The 15100-nt window shown below is 44.9% G+C and overlaps 1 protein-coding gene across 1 annotated transcript in view; it reads right to left on the reverse strand.

Annotated features, from left to right (window-relative positions):
* Positions 1 to 15100, reverse strand: part of LOC138749786 (ADAMTS-like protein 3) — a 428872-nt gene that overhangs the window by 26584 nt on the left and 387188 nt on the right. Inside the window, exons 24-25 of the mRNA XM_069911655.1 lie at positions 9974 to 10186; positions 2754 to 2937 (exon numbers count right to left, since the gene is read on the reverse strand). Coding sequence (XP_069767756.1) covers positions 2754 to 2937; positions 9974 to 10186 — 397 coding nt within the window. The remainder of the gene's footprint in view (positions 1 to 2753; positions 2938 to 9973; positions 10187 to 15100) is intronic.

The following is a 15100-nucleotide window of genomic DNA, read 5'->3' on the forward strand; positions in this document are numbered from 1 at the left end:
TCCAGGGCAAAAAAAATCAACCTCAGTCATGCTGGGTTCAGACCCAACTGTAGTGCTGCCGGAGAGACTCCTCCTCATATCCAGAGAGCTTTCACACTTGCAATCTAATCACTTTACTTATAAACGTCTTCATTTGAAGACATTTCTTCATTTGACATTTAAAATATGATTTTTTTTTTGAAACCTAATACGTAATTTGATATTTCACATGAAGATGCCAGATTTTGGTAAGGAGGAACAAGAAAATGAGATACAATGTGAATACAGTAAAGCCCCTGGTATTCGGCATCCATGGGGATCGGTAGATGCCGGAGGAGTGAATTTTCCAGTTGGGTGATTGGCAAACTAACAGGGAGGTTCATCAATTTTGAACTTCCCTATTGTTTACCTGTTTCTTTTCCGCAATTATTTTCACGGTTGCTTGAGGCTGCCGGTTGCATGAACACAAAACATGGCCACCAAGTTTCAGAAAAACTTGAGCATGAAATGCAGGGGTGTCAAACTCAAATTCACGGAGGGCCAAAATTAAAAACTTGGACTAAGTCGAGGGCCGAACTAAATATTTATTGAAAATTTTCAACAACATCTGCATGTTTTCTCTTCTTTCAACATATGTAATGTTAAACTTTAGGATATAACTTTAGGAGGATAATGTTACAGGTCAGGAGTAGGTAGCTCAAGTTCACCCTTTGCTTGACCTGAGGGAAACCTATTTGGTCCCTGTGGAGGTGTAGTCAGCATTCACAGGCTGTGTCCATTTTGGCCTGCATCAGGACTCAGCATTTCCTGCTCATTCCTCAGGCTCTAGGCCTCTATTCACCCTCGACCCACCATCCCTCTACCTGACCAGTCCTTTACCCAACCTCTACTCACCCCTCACTCCACTCGCTCTGCCTCTACCCACCCCATCCCATACACACCCCTCTACTGCCTCTCCCCTCAACCTGTTCCTCCCTCTACCCGTCTCTCACCCTCTAATCACCCCTCCCCTACTCGTCCTGCCCCTCCCCTTTTACCTCTTCACTATCCATCCCTCCTTCTACTCATCCCTCCCTCTAACTGCCCCTCGCACCACCATAACTTCCCCTGCTCATTACTCCTCACCTACACCCTCTGCCCACCCCTGCTTACCCACCCACTCAGGCCCAGCACGCTGCCGATCAGCCTTTGCGGACAGCCACCATCTCTCTCTCTTCACGTGCAGGGCCGAACCTGCAGTCCCTGGGGTCCGCGCGGGTGCAAGTGCTGAAGGCCGTGGCGACCGGGAGAAGTGCGCTCGCGCTGTGGAAGGGCCGTCCGGTGCCAGTCGCGCGGGGCACACGCTGCCCGGGGGCCGTGCGCAGCCTGCCATGCCTGTCGCGCCGACAGGAAATCACAGGTGCTCGCCCATCCGCCGCACCGCTCGACAGGTGGGAGAAGTGACTGGTTGCGCGGGGAGCCTTCCAACTGGCTTGCCGGCTGATGACATCAACAGACTTCTCGTGTTACAATTTCTCGTGTTACAATGGGGAAGGATGTGCAATGAAGGGGGAGGATGGTGGGGGTGAGATTACCAAAAAACAGCATCGGCTCTCGCTGCAGGGCGGGCCACCTCTAATACATTTTTGAAATGATCTTGCGGGCCAAATATAATATATAGCCCGCAGGCCAGAGTTTGACATATGTGATCAAATGGATCGAAATTTACCAAAGGGTACAATTCTCTCGACCCAAGCCTTATATTCCACCTCATATCGTTAAGCAGATCATCCAGATTCCTGTGCTTGTTATGAAACATTGTGTCTGAACTAATTCATCAGTGAGATCCACATTGCAGGAGATCCACTTTGTAACATGGTCCTAGTGTTGCCATTAAACACACATCATTATTGACAGAACAGAATACACTTAGTCCTCCATTCAAGCCATTCTTGAATTGCGCATCAAAACCTTTAATATTTACTGGTTTATCTATCACAGAAGTAATCAAACCATTGCAAAAAATGTTATGTATCCGAGAAGAGAGAAGTGGTTTAGTTATGTTTTACATATAATCAATACAAAGGACTCTTGTATAGATTAAAAAGAGATGTGCCCCAAATAAGTTGAAAACAAAGGAAGCTAAATTTTTATATTTTCTTTAAGGAGATCATCAATATATTTCAGGAATTGAATCGCTATGAAGTGCTGGGGATGGGCATTCTTGATCACAAACAACACTAGACAATTGTTCCAAACACCCTTCAGCTTGCTGAGATTTTAGCCCAGGAAAAGCAGGGTTAAAACAAGTTGATGTTCAGAAGAAAGGTTTAATTGCATTTTGGGGGGGGGGGGGGGGAGTCCTGAGCACTGGCTGGGTTGACAGAGAGCATTTCAAGGAGGGGGAGAACGAGTCAAATAGATTCTCAGAAATGGGAAGGATGGCAGAGGCCAGTCCAAAATTAAATCCAGCAGGTTTTGCAGCCTCCCTTCTTTATTCCCCTCATATTGATTCACTCCATTTCAGAATTAACCGGCTACGGTTCTTTTGACATTCACCTTCATGTATCCTTTACCAAGTTTCATTTTCATGTTGTCATGTTTAACCATCCCTCTCTTTGGTTATAATATCAGCAACTTGATGCGTTTAATCCTTTTTTGGGGGCACATCTCTTTTTAATCTTTGCTCCTGCCATCTAACTAAGAATGCAACTCAACTAATTGCCTGGATGTTAACTGATATAGAGTAATGGCACATTAAGGAAAACAAAATGAGATTATTTTTTCTATCTTACCTTGCTGGACAGTCCAATGTATTGCATGATTCAATTACCAGAGGGGGTTTAGGAAGCTCATAACATGCTGATTCATTCACCCCTTTTCCATTTGCATTTAGGCAGACCAGTTTCCTGTAGTGGATTCCAAAGTTGCCACATGTGGTAGTGCAGGCAGCCCAGTCACCAGGTGCCCACATGAAATCTATTCACACGAAAAAAACACAATGATAAGAAGGGATAACTGTTAATGGAATTCATAATCAGTAATGTGTAGCATTAAAACTATATTTTAATAATACATTACATTTTAAACTTAGACATTCAGGCCCTTTCGGCCGTCAACCCCATGCCCCCAATTGACCTACAACCCAGTAAATATAGTGCAAATGCAAAAATCTAAATATTATATATAAATGAAAAAATAAATTTTAATGTATATTATGATTTAAAATTAAATTTTGCAGAGATAAAAGGCTGCTGGAGATGCCATTTAGTCTTTTGTAAGCTGCTTCAAGAAGTTATAAGTAAAACAAAACCTTGAATGATTTTTAATGGGTGGGGATTCACTTTCAGCTGAGTTCTGGATCTCCCCCACTTACGAATGCATATGAAAGAGCATTGGGGATGGATAGGCACTCTTGATGTCCTTTCATGAAAAATGCTCATAAAATTATAACACCAGGAGGAAAAATTTGCATCTTTCTTGTGAAAATTTCATTGTGAAATTTGAAATTATGAGACGGAGCGCAGAAAGGAAGGACGAAATTTGACGTCCCTTATCAAATACATTCAATGGAAGGGAAAGGAGCACGGTCCAGTATTCCCACTGCCTCATTCAGGAAATTCTCAACAAAAACCAGCAGAGACAAAACTTTTAGATCACGTTAAAAATAGGCTTGTTACATCCATTCTTCTCTGTACAGGTCAGAAGTCTTATGGGTGACAATTAATATCACAATTCTATTCCAAGTAATTGTGCCTGTCTCAAGATATAGACACTAACTGAATTTATTCTTCAGGCGTAGGATTTTTGCGTCACTCATATTGTGATATCGAGGCTGGTCTTTTTCAAGTGAAAACGGGTGTCCTTGAAACACTGGTGCTCTCAAACGATTGCCAGGATGGTTCAGAAGTGGATAGTAGACGTGAGGGAAAGGGATGAAATGGAGGGAGGAGGCATTGGTGGCCTGTGATGGCATTTGGTGGTACAGGTCTGCAGGGGCGTATCTACACAAAATAGCGCCTATGGCAGGGGTGGCCAGTGCTTCAAAATAAACAGCAACAAGGAGGTTGCACGAGGAATGGCCTTGGTGGCGCCATGTTGAACGCTAGGGTGTGGAAGGAGGATGAGTGTACTGAGTGTAAAAGTATATTTTTAATGGGTGGGGTTCACTTTCAGCTGAGTCCTGGACCTCCCCAGTTACGAATGCCCAGCTTGTGACTACTCACTGCATATGAAAGAGCGTTTGGGATGGATAGGCACTCTTGATGTCCTTTCATGTCCTGCTGACAGCGCTGTGGGGGGGGGCTTTCTTCAAGTGGTGCCCCCCCCTTCAAGTGGCGCCCCAGGCCTAACCCTGCAGGTCTGGGCTTCAGCGATCAGCTAACTCTGAGGTCAGGCTGATGGAAGGCCAAGAGACTGTGGTAAAATGTCACTCCAAATTAAGAAAGGCAGGGAATTCATTTCACTCACAAACCTTCCAATATATTGGAAATAGTAGAAGTTCCACTCCTGCTTTTCACTGATATTTGCCCATTTTACAGACAGTGTCATTGAAAAATCACATGACACCCTTGGAAATATAATCTTTTAATGATGTAACACTGAAAAAGCAGTTGCACATTTACATTTCTCAGTGGATGTCCAACAAATAAGAAACATAACCATAAATAAGATCAAATTGCCGGGGTTTTATGGGCCAGAATTGCAACGATGAACTGGCTTTACACAATAGACAATTCATTACATTTTCTGGAGCTTCCAGTGTGGCTGTTAGGTGCGATGTTGATTTATTATTGCTCAAAATCCTTGCTTGCACCACATATTTGCAGAACGTAGTGAAATTTAGCCATTTTCAGCTGTGGACAATGTACACAGAATAACTGAGTGTTAATGAAATATTTGACAGGCCGTAAAAATCGTAAGCAGAAAAAAATGTTGGAAAACTCTCGTCAAAGAGTAATTACTTCTACAGGAGCTAGTATCATATCACCCGACCTGCTGCTCTTCCCTTCCACCTAAGGGCCTCAACCAGTGTCTTTTTTTTTGGCAGTGTCAATCTTGCTGTTGTGGTTATAAGATTGGGCCTGCAGGACCAGACCAACTCAAGCTGGAGGGGTGCATGACATCATCTTGTCCGTGCTCCTCAATCCAATAAACTTTTCTCTTGCCTTATACCCATAATCATGACATAGAGTAAATAACTCGAGAGACTGTCTCAGTCACTGATTTACAGGCTCAATGCACAGGGACCTCGTCCTGGGCCGTAACCCGGGCTTTCTGGCGAAGGGTCAAGGAGTTAGAGGTTTGACACAAGGTCGGAGAGGGAGGGGGGCCACAGGCACGGGGCGGAGCCAGGTAGTCAGGAGAACAGCACAAACTTTCCAAAATTTCAGAACAATTCCATTGGCTTCTTTGTTCCTCTTCTGCTTTATGGTTGATTCTTCTGATCGCTCTTGTGTGCTTTGAATTGTAAAGCTTTGAGTGACTTTCTTCAGTTAAAGCACACAGAAATGCCAGAGGAACTCAGCTGGTCTCGCAGCATCCAAAGGAGATACAGATATATCACCAATGTTTCGGGCCCGAGCCTCTTGTCTGGGTGCATATGAACAAGAAAGCCTGCAGATGTTTTAGTTTTTGCGATCCCTGCTGCCAGTTGAGAGGACTCTGACTTTCAAAACGACAATACAGAAAGCTGGGGGGGCAGGGGTTGATTTGAAATCCTCCTCAGGAATTGTCAATGAAGGAACACAAAAATAATCAGCCCAGTGAGAATGTTCTGCTTTTTAGTAAGATCAACATCAATCTTGGGCGTCAAGGCCATTTTTCAACCTGATTCTCGTCCCTTGATTGTTCAAAGATCTGTTCATCTTTACCTGAATATATTCTACAAATGTCCTTCCACATATGAAGAATTGCAAAACTCTTTGACTAAAGAACTTCCCTGTTACCTCAGTCTTACAATGCAGACCCACATAAAGTGAATGCAACTGCAAGTCTCTCTCACTGCTTCTCTGCAGTTACCATTGTTGTTCTCACTTGTTGGCTCCTCGGGCCGCACCCTGAAAACCGCTTCAGCTAGCGGCCAAAAACAAGTGAGGGGGTGGTCTCATTACTACGCAACTGGGCGATCATCCCAAGGTGGAGCAGGAGGAAGAGGAGACATCTCCTAATGACTGCAAAGGCGGACGAGGATGCCCAACGATGGGTAGGGAGGCTTAGCACGCTGCAAGAGTTGCCGTAGACTCACAACATGCAAGGCTTGTCTGCCTAGCGTGTGAAGCCTGGATTTTGTGGACTGTGCAGAAGAAACCATCACTGGTTCAATGGGCAGAAAGGCGATTGTCAGCAATGCATCGTGGAGCACTGAGGACACAGAGAGACGCATACAGAACACTGCTAGCCATCCACAGCATCCTGACCTGCCTCCAGCCATCTCAACTGTGCCATGCCACTGGGTGGAATAGGCCAGGATGAGAGAGAGAGGCTGATGACCTGCGCAACGCTCCCTCCCTTTAATCCAAGTCAAGCGCAAGTCATGACTTCATGACTTCTCAAGTTTGACAAACGTGTCCTGCTGAGCGTCTCTAACACATTAGTGCATTGCACCTCCAAGCCCCAACCATGGAGAGTTTCTCATCATCTACCTGTCAGTCTCTTACAGAAACTTGGACATCTTAACACGATGATCTCACATTCTCCAAAACTCCAATGAGCGCAGGACACACTTCCTCAAGGTCAAAAAGTTCAAACTTCAGAGTTATTGTCAGAGTACATGCCTGATATTACATACAACCTTGAGATTCCTTTTCCTGTGGGCAATGCAGAATTACCATATATTGGTAGTTCAAAAACTGTACTCAAGAAGATACATGTAGATATAAACAAATAAAGAAATGGAAGCAAACAGAGAAAAAAAATCAACAAAGAGCAAAAGTAAGAATCCTTTGAGTTTTAGTTTGCTGTTGAGTAGTCTAGTCTGACGGTGGAGGGGTAGCAGCTGTTCCTGAACCTGGTGGCGTGAGCCTTGCAGCACCTATACCTCTTTGTTGATGGTAGCAGGGAGAACAGAGCATGTGGTGGATGGTGTGGATCCTTGATGATTGCTGCTCCTCTCTGACAGATGTTCTCAATGGTGGGGAGGGTTTTGCCTGTGATGTCCTGGCCTGTATCCACTATCTTTTGCAGGGATTTCCACTCAGGGGTATTGGTGTCCCCATACCAGACCATATTGCAGTTGGTCAGCACACTTTCCACCTCAAATCTGTGGAAATTTGCCAGGGTTTCTGATGTCACACCTAACCTCCGCAAGCTCCCGAGGAAGTAGAGGCACTTGTGTGCTTTCTTCATGGTGCCCTTTGATGTGTTGGGTCTAGGAAAGATTCTCCGGGATAGTGACTCCTAAGAAGTTAAAATTTGCTCACCCTCTCCACCTCTGATCCCCCAGTGATGGCTGGATCATACGCCTCTGGTTTTCTCTTCCTGAAGTCAACAATCAGCTCCTTGATTTTGGTGACATTAAGTGTGAGTGCATCATTCAGCCAAGTTCTCAATCTCCCCCCCCTTATGAACCCACTGTAGTGGTATCGTAGTGAATTTGTAAATGGTGTTGACATCCGAGCCACACCGTCATAGGTTTATAGCGAGTAGAGCAGGGAGTGAAGGACCTTTCATCAGAGGGCAACCACTGATCCCTCTCTACCATTTATTTCAAGAATCAACCTCACGAATATCCTGGACCAACTTCAGAACTAACACTCCATATTATAACTCACCAATGTGGTAGACTCTGAACTCCCTCTTTACTTCAGAGGCAATGAGGGATGGACATAAAAAGTGCTGAGATTCCATGAACAAATAAAATTTAAGTACAGCCATTCCTCGACATGTGTCCAAGTTCCATTCGGACTGACCGGTCGGATCTCAAAATGGACATGTCAGACATTTGTTAGCTTGGCATGTACATTCTTTTATCAATATATAAATACACTTGTACTTGGCTGAAGGCCATCACAGTCTTCATCTTGGTGGGTTGAGGGGGTAGGGGGTTGTGTGGGGAGTCACACATTTGCTCCTTCAAAGGCTCAAAAAGACTTCAAGCCTTCGCCTGAATAGTTTTTTCAATTTGATCTTCCATCCACACCATCGACTTTTCTATTTTGTGAACGGGCCCTTGCTGTTGCATTGTTATTTTCATTAGACTTGTTGGGTTGCCGAACCTTTCAATGGTTCCCGTATTTTTTCTTTTCCCTTTAAAACTGTAGAGACCATTGAATGGGACCAACTGCAGATCATGTGCAATCACATTAACTTTTTGTGCTCCTTCATATCGGTTGACGACCTTTAGTTTCAATTCCAAATCAATCTATGTTCTTAGCCCCCTGCTCTACTCACCTTACAATGATGAGCGAGTGGCTGAGTACGACAATAACACCATCTACAAATTTGCTGATGATACCACTGAAGTGAGTTGTATAAAGAAAGGTGATGAGTCAGCGTATCGGAAGGAGATTGAAAACTTGGCTGAATGGTGCACTAACAACAACCTTGCACTCAATCTCACTAAGAAGCTGATTGTTGACTTCAGGAAATCTCGAGGTATACGATCTAGTGATCATTGGGGGAACAGAGATGAAGAGGGTGAGAAAATTTAAGTTCTTGGGAGTCACTATTGTGGAGGTTCTTTTCTGGTCTTAACATACAAATGGCATTGTGAAGAAGGCATGTCAGCGCCTCGACATCAGGAGTTTGTGGAGGTTTGTTATGACAACAGTGGAAAGTGTGTTGACCAGCTGCATCACGGACTGGTATGGGGACACCAATACCCCCAAGTACAAAGTCTTCCATAAGGTAATGGACACAGACCAGGACATCACAGGAAAAATCCTCCCCATTATCAAGAACATCTACAGAAAACGTTGCCATCGGAGAGGAGCAGCAATTATCAAGGATCCACACCATCCAGCACATGCTCGGTTCTCCTTACTGCCATCAGGAAAGAGGTAGCGGTGCCACAAGACTTGTACCACCAGGTTCAGGAACGGCTGCTCCCCCTCCACCAACAGACTCCTTAGCAACAAATTCAATCAGGGACTCATTTAAGGACTTGTGCACTTTATTGATGTTTAAAAAAATTCTGTTCTGCAATTACATTCATTATCTGTTTATGATTCTTTATTTGTTTATGTGATACACTGTGTACAGTTTTTTTTTGCAATACCAGTAAATGGTAATTCTGCCTCACTTGCAGAAAAAGAAAAATAATTTTAGGGTTGGATGTGATTTTATGTATGTACTCTAAAATCTGGAAATAAATCTTGATAAAGGAAGCAGGCTGTGATTGCTCATCAACATTTACCTGTCCTATGATTAGCTGTTTCTAGGAAGTGCATAGCCATTACTTGGAAATCAAATACGGACTTAGGTGGCTGAATTGCGTTCTTGTATTCCACTTGAGAAAATAAATCATCTACATAATAAATATCTTTTTTTTAAGAGATAGAGCCCATATTTACAAAATGTAGGTTTGCTCTGAAAGCCTGTCCTGTTGGTAACCCTCAGTTCCATTATTATTTGAATTGAGACGTATTTCTTTGTGTCATTCTCCTAACATTTTTTCTTTTTCTTTTCTTTGATACTTTAGGGGAGGGTTGGTGGGTGGGAAGTCTATTTTTTTTACCAGTTCATCTCTTCTTTATTCTTCCTTGAATTTGAATTTTTAAAGTATTGCCCGAGAATGCAGACTGACCCAATCCCCGAGCAATCCAGATTTTCAGACTCTCTGATAGGAGGAAGAATAGCAATGGTTGGGGGTGGGGGGGGGGGTCCTGGAGGAAGGTGGATGTTTTCCATCACAACATAATTTTGCAGCAAAAGGATAAGTTAAGCATCTCATGATTCTCATGCCTCCCACAATTCACAAAAGGCTCAGGTCATCCAGCACCCTCTCACACAAAGCCTGCTCCATTGTACAGTGGTGGACAATGCCAAACAGTAGGGGAACAAATTCTTAGCATACCTACAAAGCTCACATTCGCATAAGCAGAGATTGCTTGAACATGATTGGAGGCCTGACATTTGTATTGCCCCTCTGTCGTCTTCAATGCCATCTTCACCTCAAGTACTCGTCCCTTGGCCAGTATTTTGTATTCAAGTCCCGGGACATGATGGATGGCTTGATTCTTGAAATACCAGTTGACGGTCATCTTGTCCTTGGGAACTGTTGGACAGCCTAAAAAAAACAAGTGTGACAAACTGGTTTGAGACCAATAATAAGGCACATGTACCATGAAGTTATTTCTAGAAAGCAAACAGCAACAATGGAATAGAGCTTACAAGAATATTTCGAGAAATTTGAATTGAATCTATTTATCTTACACCAACATGGTATGAAATTAAACCATTGATACAATGAGTGACAAATGATAGTTAGATATACTTTCAACATACTGAATATCGTCAAGGAAAAGATAGATTGTAGGATTAGTTAACAACTATTCAACTAAGAGTTCTTGTGAAACAATTTTGTTCTGAATCATGAATTGGCAAATGTGCTTGGAGCTTATAGAAGATTCTAGCACAGTACAGGCCCTTTGGCCCATGATGGTGTGCCAACCTATATATATATATATATATATATATATATGTATATCTAAAAAAACCTAAACTCTCATAACCCTCTATTTTTCTTTTATCTCTTAAATGCTCCTATTGTTCGACTACCCCTGGCAAGGCATTCCAGGCACCACGACTCTCTGTGTTTAAAAAAAACTGACCCCTGATATCTCTCCCTAAACCTTTCTCCCTCACTTTATACCTCTGGTGTTCGCTATTCCCACTCTGGGAAAAGGTGCTGGCTGTCTCTCTTATCTGTGCCTCACATAGACTTGTAGACCTCTATCAAGGCTGTGGTAAACCACTGTTTGTATATTTAACTGTCTGCACATGCCCACTGGCTGACTATACCTGCAACTCATCCCACAGACTCCTGAATAAAGGTGACTATCCCACAGTCCCCTTCCCAGTTCAGGAGTCGAGCAGCCTGGACGTCATTCTTTTGTGAATAAAAGCCCATCAGTTTTGCATAACTTCCAGTCTTTCGGAATTATTGATGGTGCATCAAAGTCACCTCTCAACCTTCTTCACTCCAAAGAGAAAAGTCCCAGCTCTGCTAACCTTGCCTCATAAGACCTATTTTCTAATCCAAGCAACATCCTGGTAAATCTCCTCTGCACCCTCTCCATAGCTTCCACATTCTTCCTGTGATGAGGTGACCAAAATTCCAGGATTCTTGTCCTGAGCTGGTCAATGCTCATCTCCACAATTTTCTACAAAGAAGACCAAGTTCACCAAATTTTTGACAAATTAAAAAAAATATTTCCTTCTTTGGTTTGGTGTAATGTGCTCCTGAGCACAACAGGTGTCACGGTTAGCACAACGCTATTACAGTGCCAGTGACCCCAGTTCAAACCCATAAGGAGCTGGTATGCTCTCTCATTGATCTGTACGGGTTTTCTCTGGGTGCTCTATTCACTTCCCGTCCTCAAAAACATATGGGGTTGGGAGGTTAATTGGGCAGCCTGTCTTTCATGGATGGAAGGGCCTTCTACCATGCTTTATCATTAAAAGTTACAAATTTAAAGAAAATAAAAAAATGCAGACCACTTTTAAATGTTAGGTGAGGATATGGCTGGATTCAATCGGAAGAACAAGCACTGAATGAGGTACTGGTGGCCATGGGATTTGAACCCAGAACTTGGCTCTTTCTGCGTATGTGACTGGTAGAAACATGTTTTTCTGCTCGATTCAATTAATATAATAGAGCCAAACAGCATGGAAACAGGTCCTTCGGCCAAACTGATGCAGCTGAGTTTGTCCAATTTTCCTGTATTTGCTCCATAAACCTCTGAATGAGCTCAATTTTTTTTCTTAACATCGTAACTTTATCTGCCTCTACTACTCTGTCTGCCAATTGTCTACCCAGGCACCCTAACGGAACATAGTACAGCATGGCCATTCAGCCCAGGTGTCTGCACCAAATGACAACCAACTCAAGCACAAAACAATCTGCTTCTTGCACTTGAAAGATATCCCTCCATTCACTTAATTTTCGTGTATCAAAATAGAAGCTTCTTAAATCTGCTTCAATCACTGTTCCAGGCACCCACCATTATCTGTCTTTTTCTATGTAATGCCTTTCCCCTGGGGAAGTGATTCTAACTATCCAGCAATGACTCTCATGAGTTTATAAATTTCTATCATTTTTTTTCTTCTCACATTCACATCTACACCCCCAGATTCAACCACTCATCTATACACAGTAGTGGTGGTTGGATTTACAGAGGCCAATTAACCCCCCCACCTCCTTCCCTATCTCCTTTCATCGGCACGGTTGGTGGAGCGGTTAGCACAACACCTTTACAGTGCCAGCGATTGGGACCGGACCTGGGTTCAAATCCCACGCTATCCGTAAGGAGTTTGTACGCTCTTTCCATGTATGCATGGGTTTTTTTCCGTGATGTTGAAAACTTTCTAGTTAATAAAATGGTAGTGCACGTCGAAGGAATCAAAGGCGTGTTGATCCAAACCAAGGCTTTTATTAACTAGAAGACTGGAGCATATCACATGTAGGTTGACCAGTCCAGAATGATCTAGGTCTGGCTAGAAGCAACCCTTTAAGATCTGCCAGTAGGCATGGCTATGCTCTCAGCCAATCACAACCATCCTATACTACAAAACCGACCCGGTACCCACCGCTGCTACCATCAACGACTGCCCGACTGACCAACCCACCGCCGACTGCAAGCAGCGACCCCCAGCACAATGTTGGCAGGCCGAAGCCCCCCAGCAAGCTGCTGGCAACTGCCCCAGCTACTTGATGCTGACAGCTCCAGCCCGACTGCTTCTGTGACGTCACCGCGCACTCGTAGTGCATTTCAGGCCCGACGATGCGTAACGCCATCAAGCAAGACTTCATTGTTCCCACCACAGGTCACTGCATCCCCTCAGAAAAGCAAAGGAAAGGATTAAAGGATTAAAGAATATCATATTAATTGCTTATTTGACTCAGGGTCAACCGAGAGTTTTATCCGTCCAGACCTGGCCCACCGTTGCAGACTGGTCATTCTCCCCATTGACCAGAGGATTTCACTGGTGACCAGGTCACACTCAACGGGGGTAAAGGGGTATTGTGTGGTGACCCTGAAAGTCCAGGGAATCACATTTACCGATTTTGAACTGTTAGTCCTCCTTCAACTGTGTGCTCCCGTATTGCTGGGACTGGATTTTCAGTGCCAGTTCCGAACTCCACGCCCCACTCTCTGACTGTAACCACTCCACCCTGGAGGCCTCCTGCCAGCGACAGCCCAAGCCACCCACCCCCACACCCTGGTGCCCCACGTGTAGCCTCTCCACCCTCTGGGTCGCTCCTCCAGGATTCTTCGCAAACCTCACCCCTGGCTGGAAACCAGTGGCCACCAAAAGCCGGCAGTATAGTTACGAAGACAGGAAATTCATCATAAGTGAGGTGTGCAGACTGCTGGACAAGGGCATTATTGAACCCAGTTCAAGACCCTGGAGGGCCCAGGTGGTGGTTGTCAAAAATGGGGAGAAGCTCCAGATGGTGGTTGACTACAGCCAGACAGTCAACCGCTTCAAGGTTCTGGATGCGTATCCCCTCCCACAGATCACGGATGTGGTGATTCAGATCACCCAATACCATGTGTTCTCCACCATTGACCTACGTTCGGTCTATCACCAGCTCCCGATCCGCCGAGAAGACTGACTTTTCACGGCCTTGAAAGCGAATGGGCGGCTGTATCAATTCATCAGGGTACACTTTGGGGTCACGAATGGTGTTGCAGTTTTCCAGCAGATGGTAGACCAGAACGGGCTAACAGCTACTTTCCCGTATCTGGACAACGTCACCATCTGCGGCCATGACATGCAGGTTCATGATGCCAACCTCGAGAAATTTTTTCAGACTGAGATTCGACTGAACTTAACCTACAATTTTGACAAATGTGTCTTCCGGACCACTCGGCTTTCAATTCTAGGTTGCATGGTGGAGAATGGGGTGGAAATTCCGGACACTGACCGCATGCGTCCCCTCATCAACTTGCCACCCACCCACACCCAAAAGGCACTCAGATGCTGCCTGGGTTTCTTTTCGTACTACGCCCAATGAGTTCCACACTATGCCGACAAGGCATGGCCACTTATCAAGACCAACTCTTCCCCCTGTCAACCAAACCCAGAGTGGCCTTCGACCGCATCAAATCAGACATCGTCGCACACCATCGACGAGTCCATTTCGTTCCACGTAGAGAGTGATTTTGCACTGGCGGCTACTTTGAACCAGGCTGGCTGGCTGGTAGCCTTCTTCTCCAGGACCTTCCAGGTCCCTGAGAGCTGACACTCCTCTGTCGAGAAGGAGGCCCAGGCCATAGTCAAAGCAGTACGTTGTTGGAGGCACTACCTCACTGGCAGGCGCTTTGCACTGCTGACTGACCAACGCGCAGTCTTGTTCATGTTCAGCAGCACCCAACGAGGTAAGATCAAGAACGACAAGATCGCTAGGTCGAGAATCAAGCTCTCCAACTTCAATTACGATATACTGTACTGGCCTGGTAAGCTCAACAACCTACCAGATGTGCTCTCCAGGGGGACTTGCGCCAACATACAACTGGACAGTCTGCAGAGACTCCACGAGGAGCTCTGTTATCCGGGGGTCACTAGGTTTGCGCACTTAGTTAAGGCCCGCAATCTGCCCTACACCGTCGAGGAGATTCGCTCCATGCACAAGCCTGCCTGGTGTCATCAAAGCCACCCAGCCATTTGAACGTCTAAGCGTGGACTTCAGGGGGCCTCTACTGTTGACCAACAGTAACACCTACATTCTTATGGTGATTGACACATATTCTCGCTTCCCGTTCACTGTGCCCTGCTTGGACATGATCGCCTCCTCCTCACCGCCTTATATAGCATCTTTGCCATCTTCGGGTACTCCAGTTACATCCACAGTGACCGGGGGTCCTCGTTTATAAGCGCTGAGCTGCGGCATTACCTCCTGGAGTGTGGTATTGTTTCAAGCAGGACCACCAGCTATAACTCACGTGGTAATGGGCAGGTCGAAAGAGAGAATGCC

The sequence above is a fragment of the Narcine bancroftii genome, chromosome 14, assembly GCF_036971445.1.
Source record: "Narcine bancroftii isolate sNarBan1 chromosome 14, sNarBan1.hap1, whole genome shotgun sequence".
NCBI classification, from domain to species: domain Eukaryota; kingdom Metazoa; phylum Chordata; class Chondrichthyes; order Torpediniformes; family Narcinidae; genus Narcine; species Narcine bancroftii.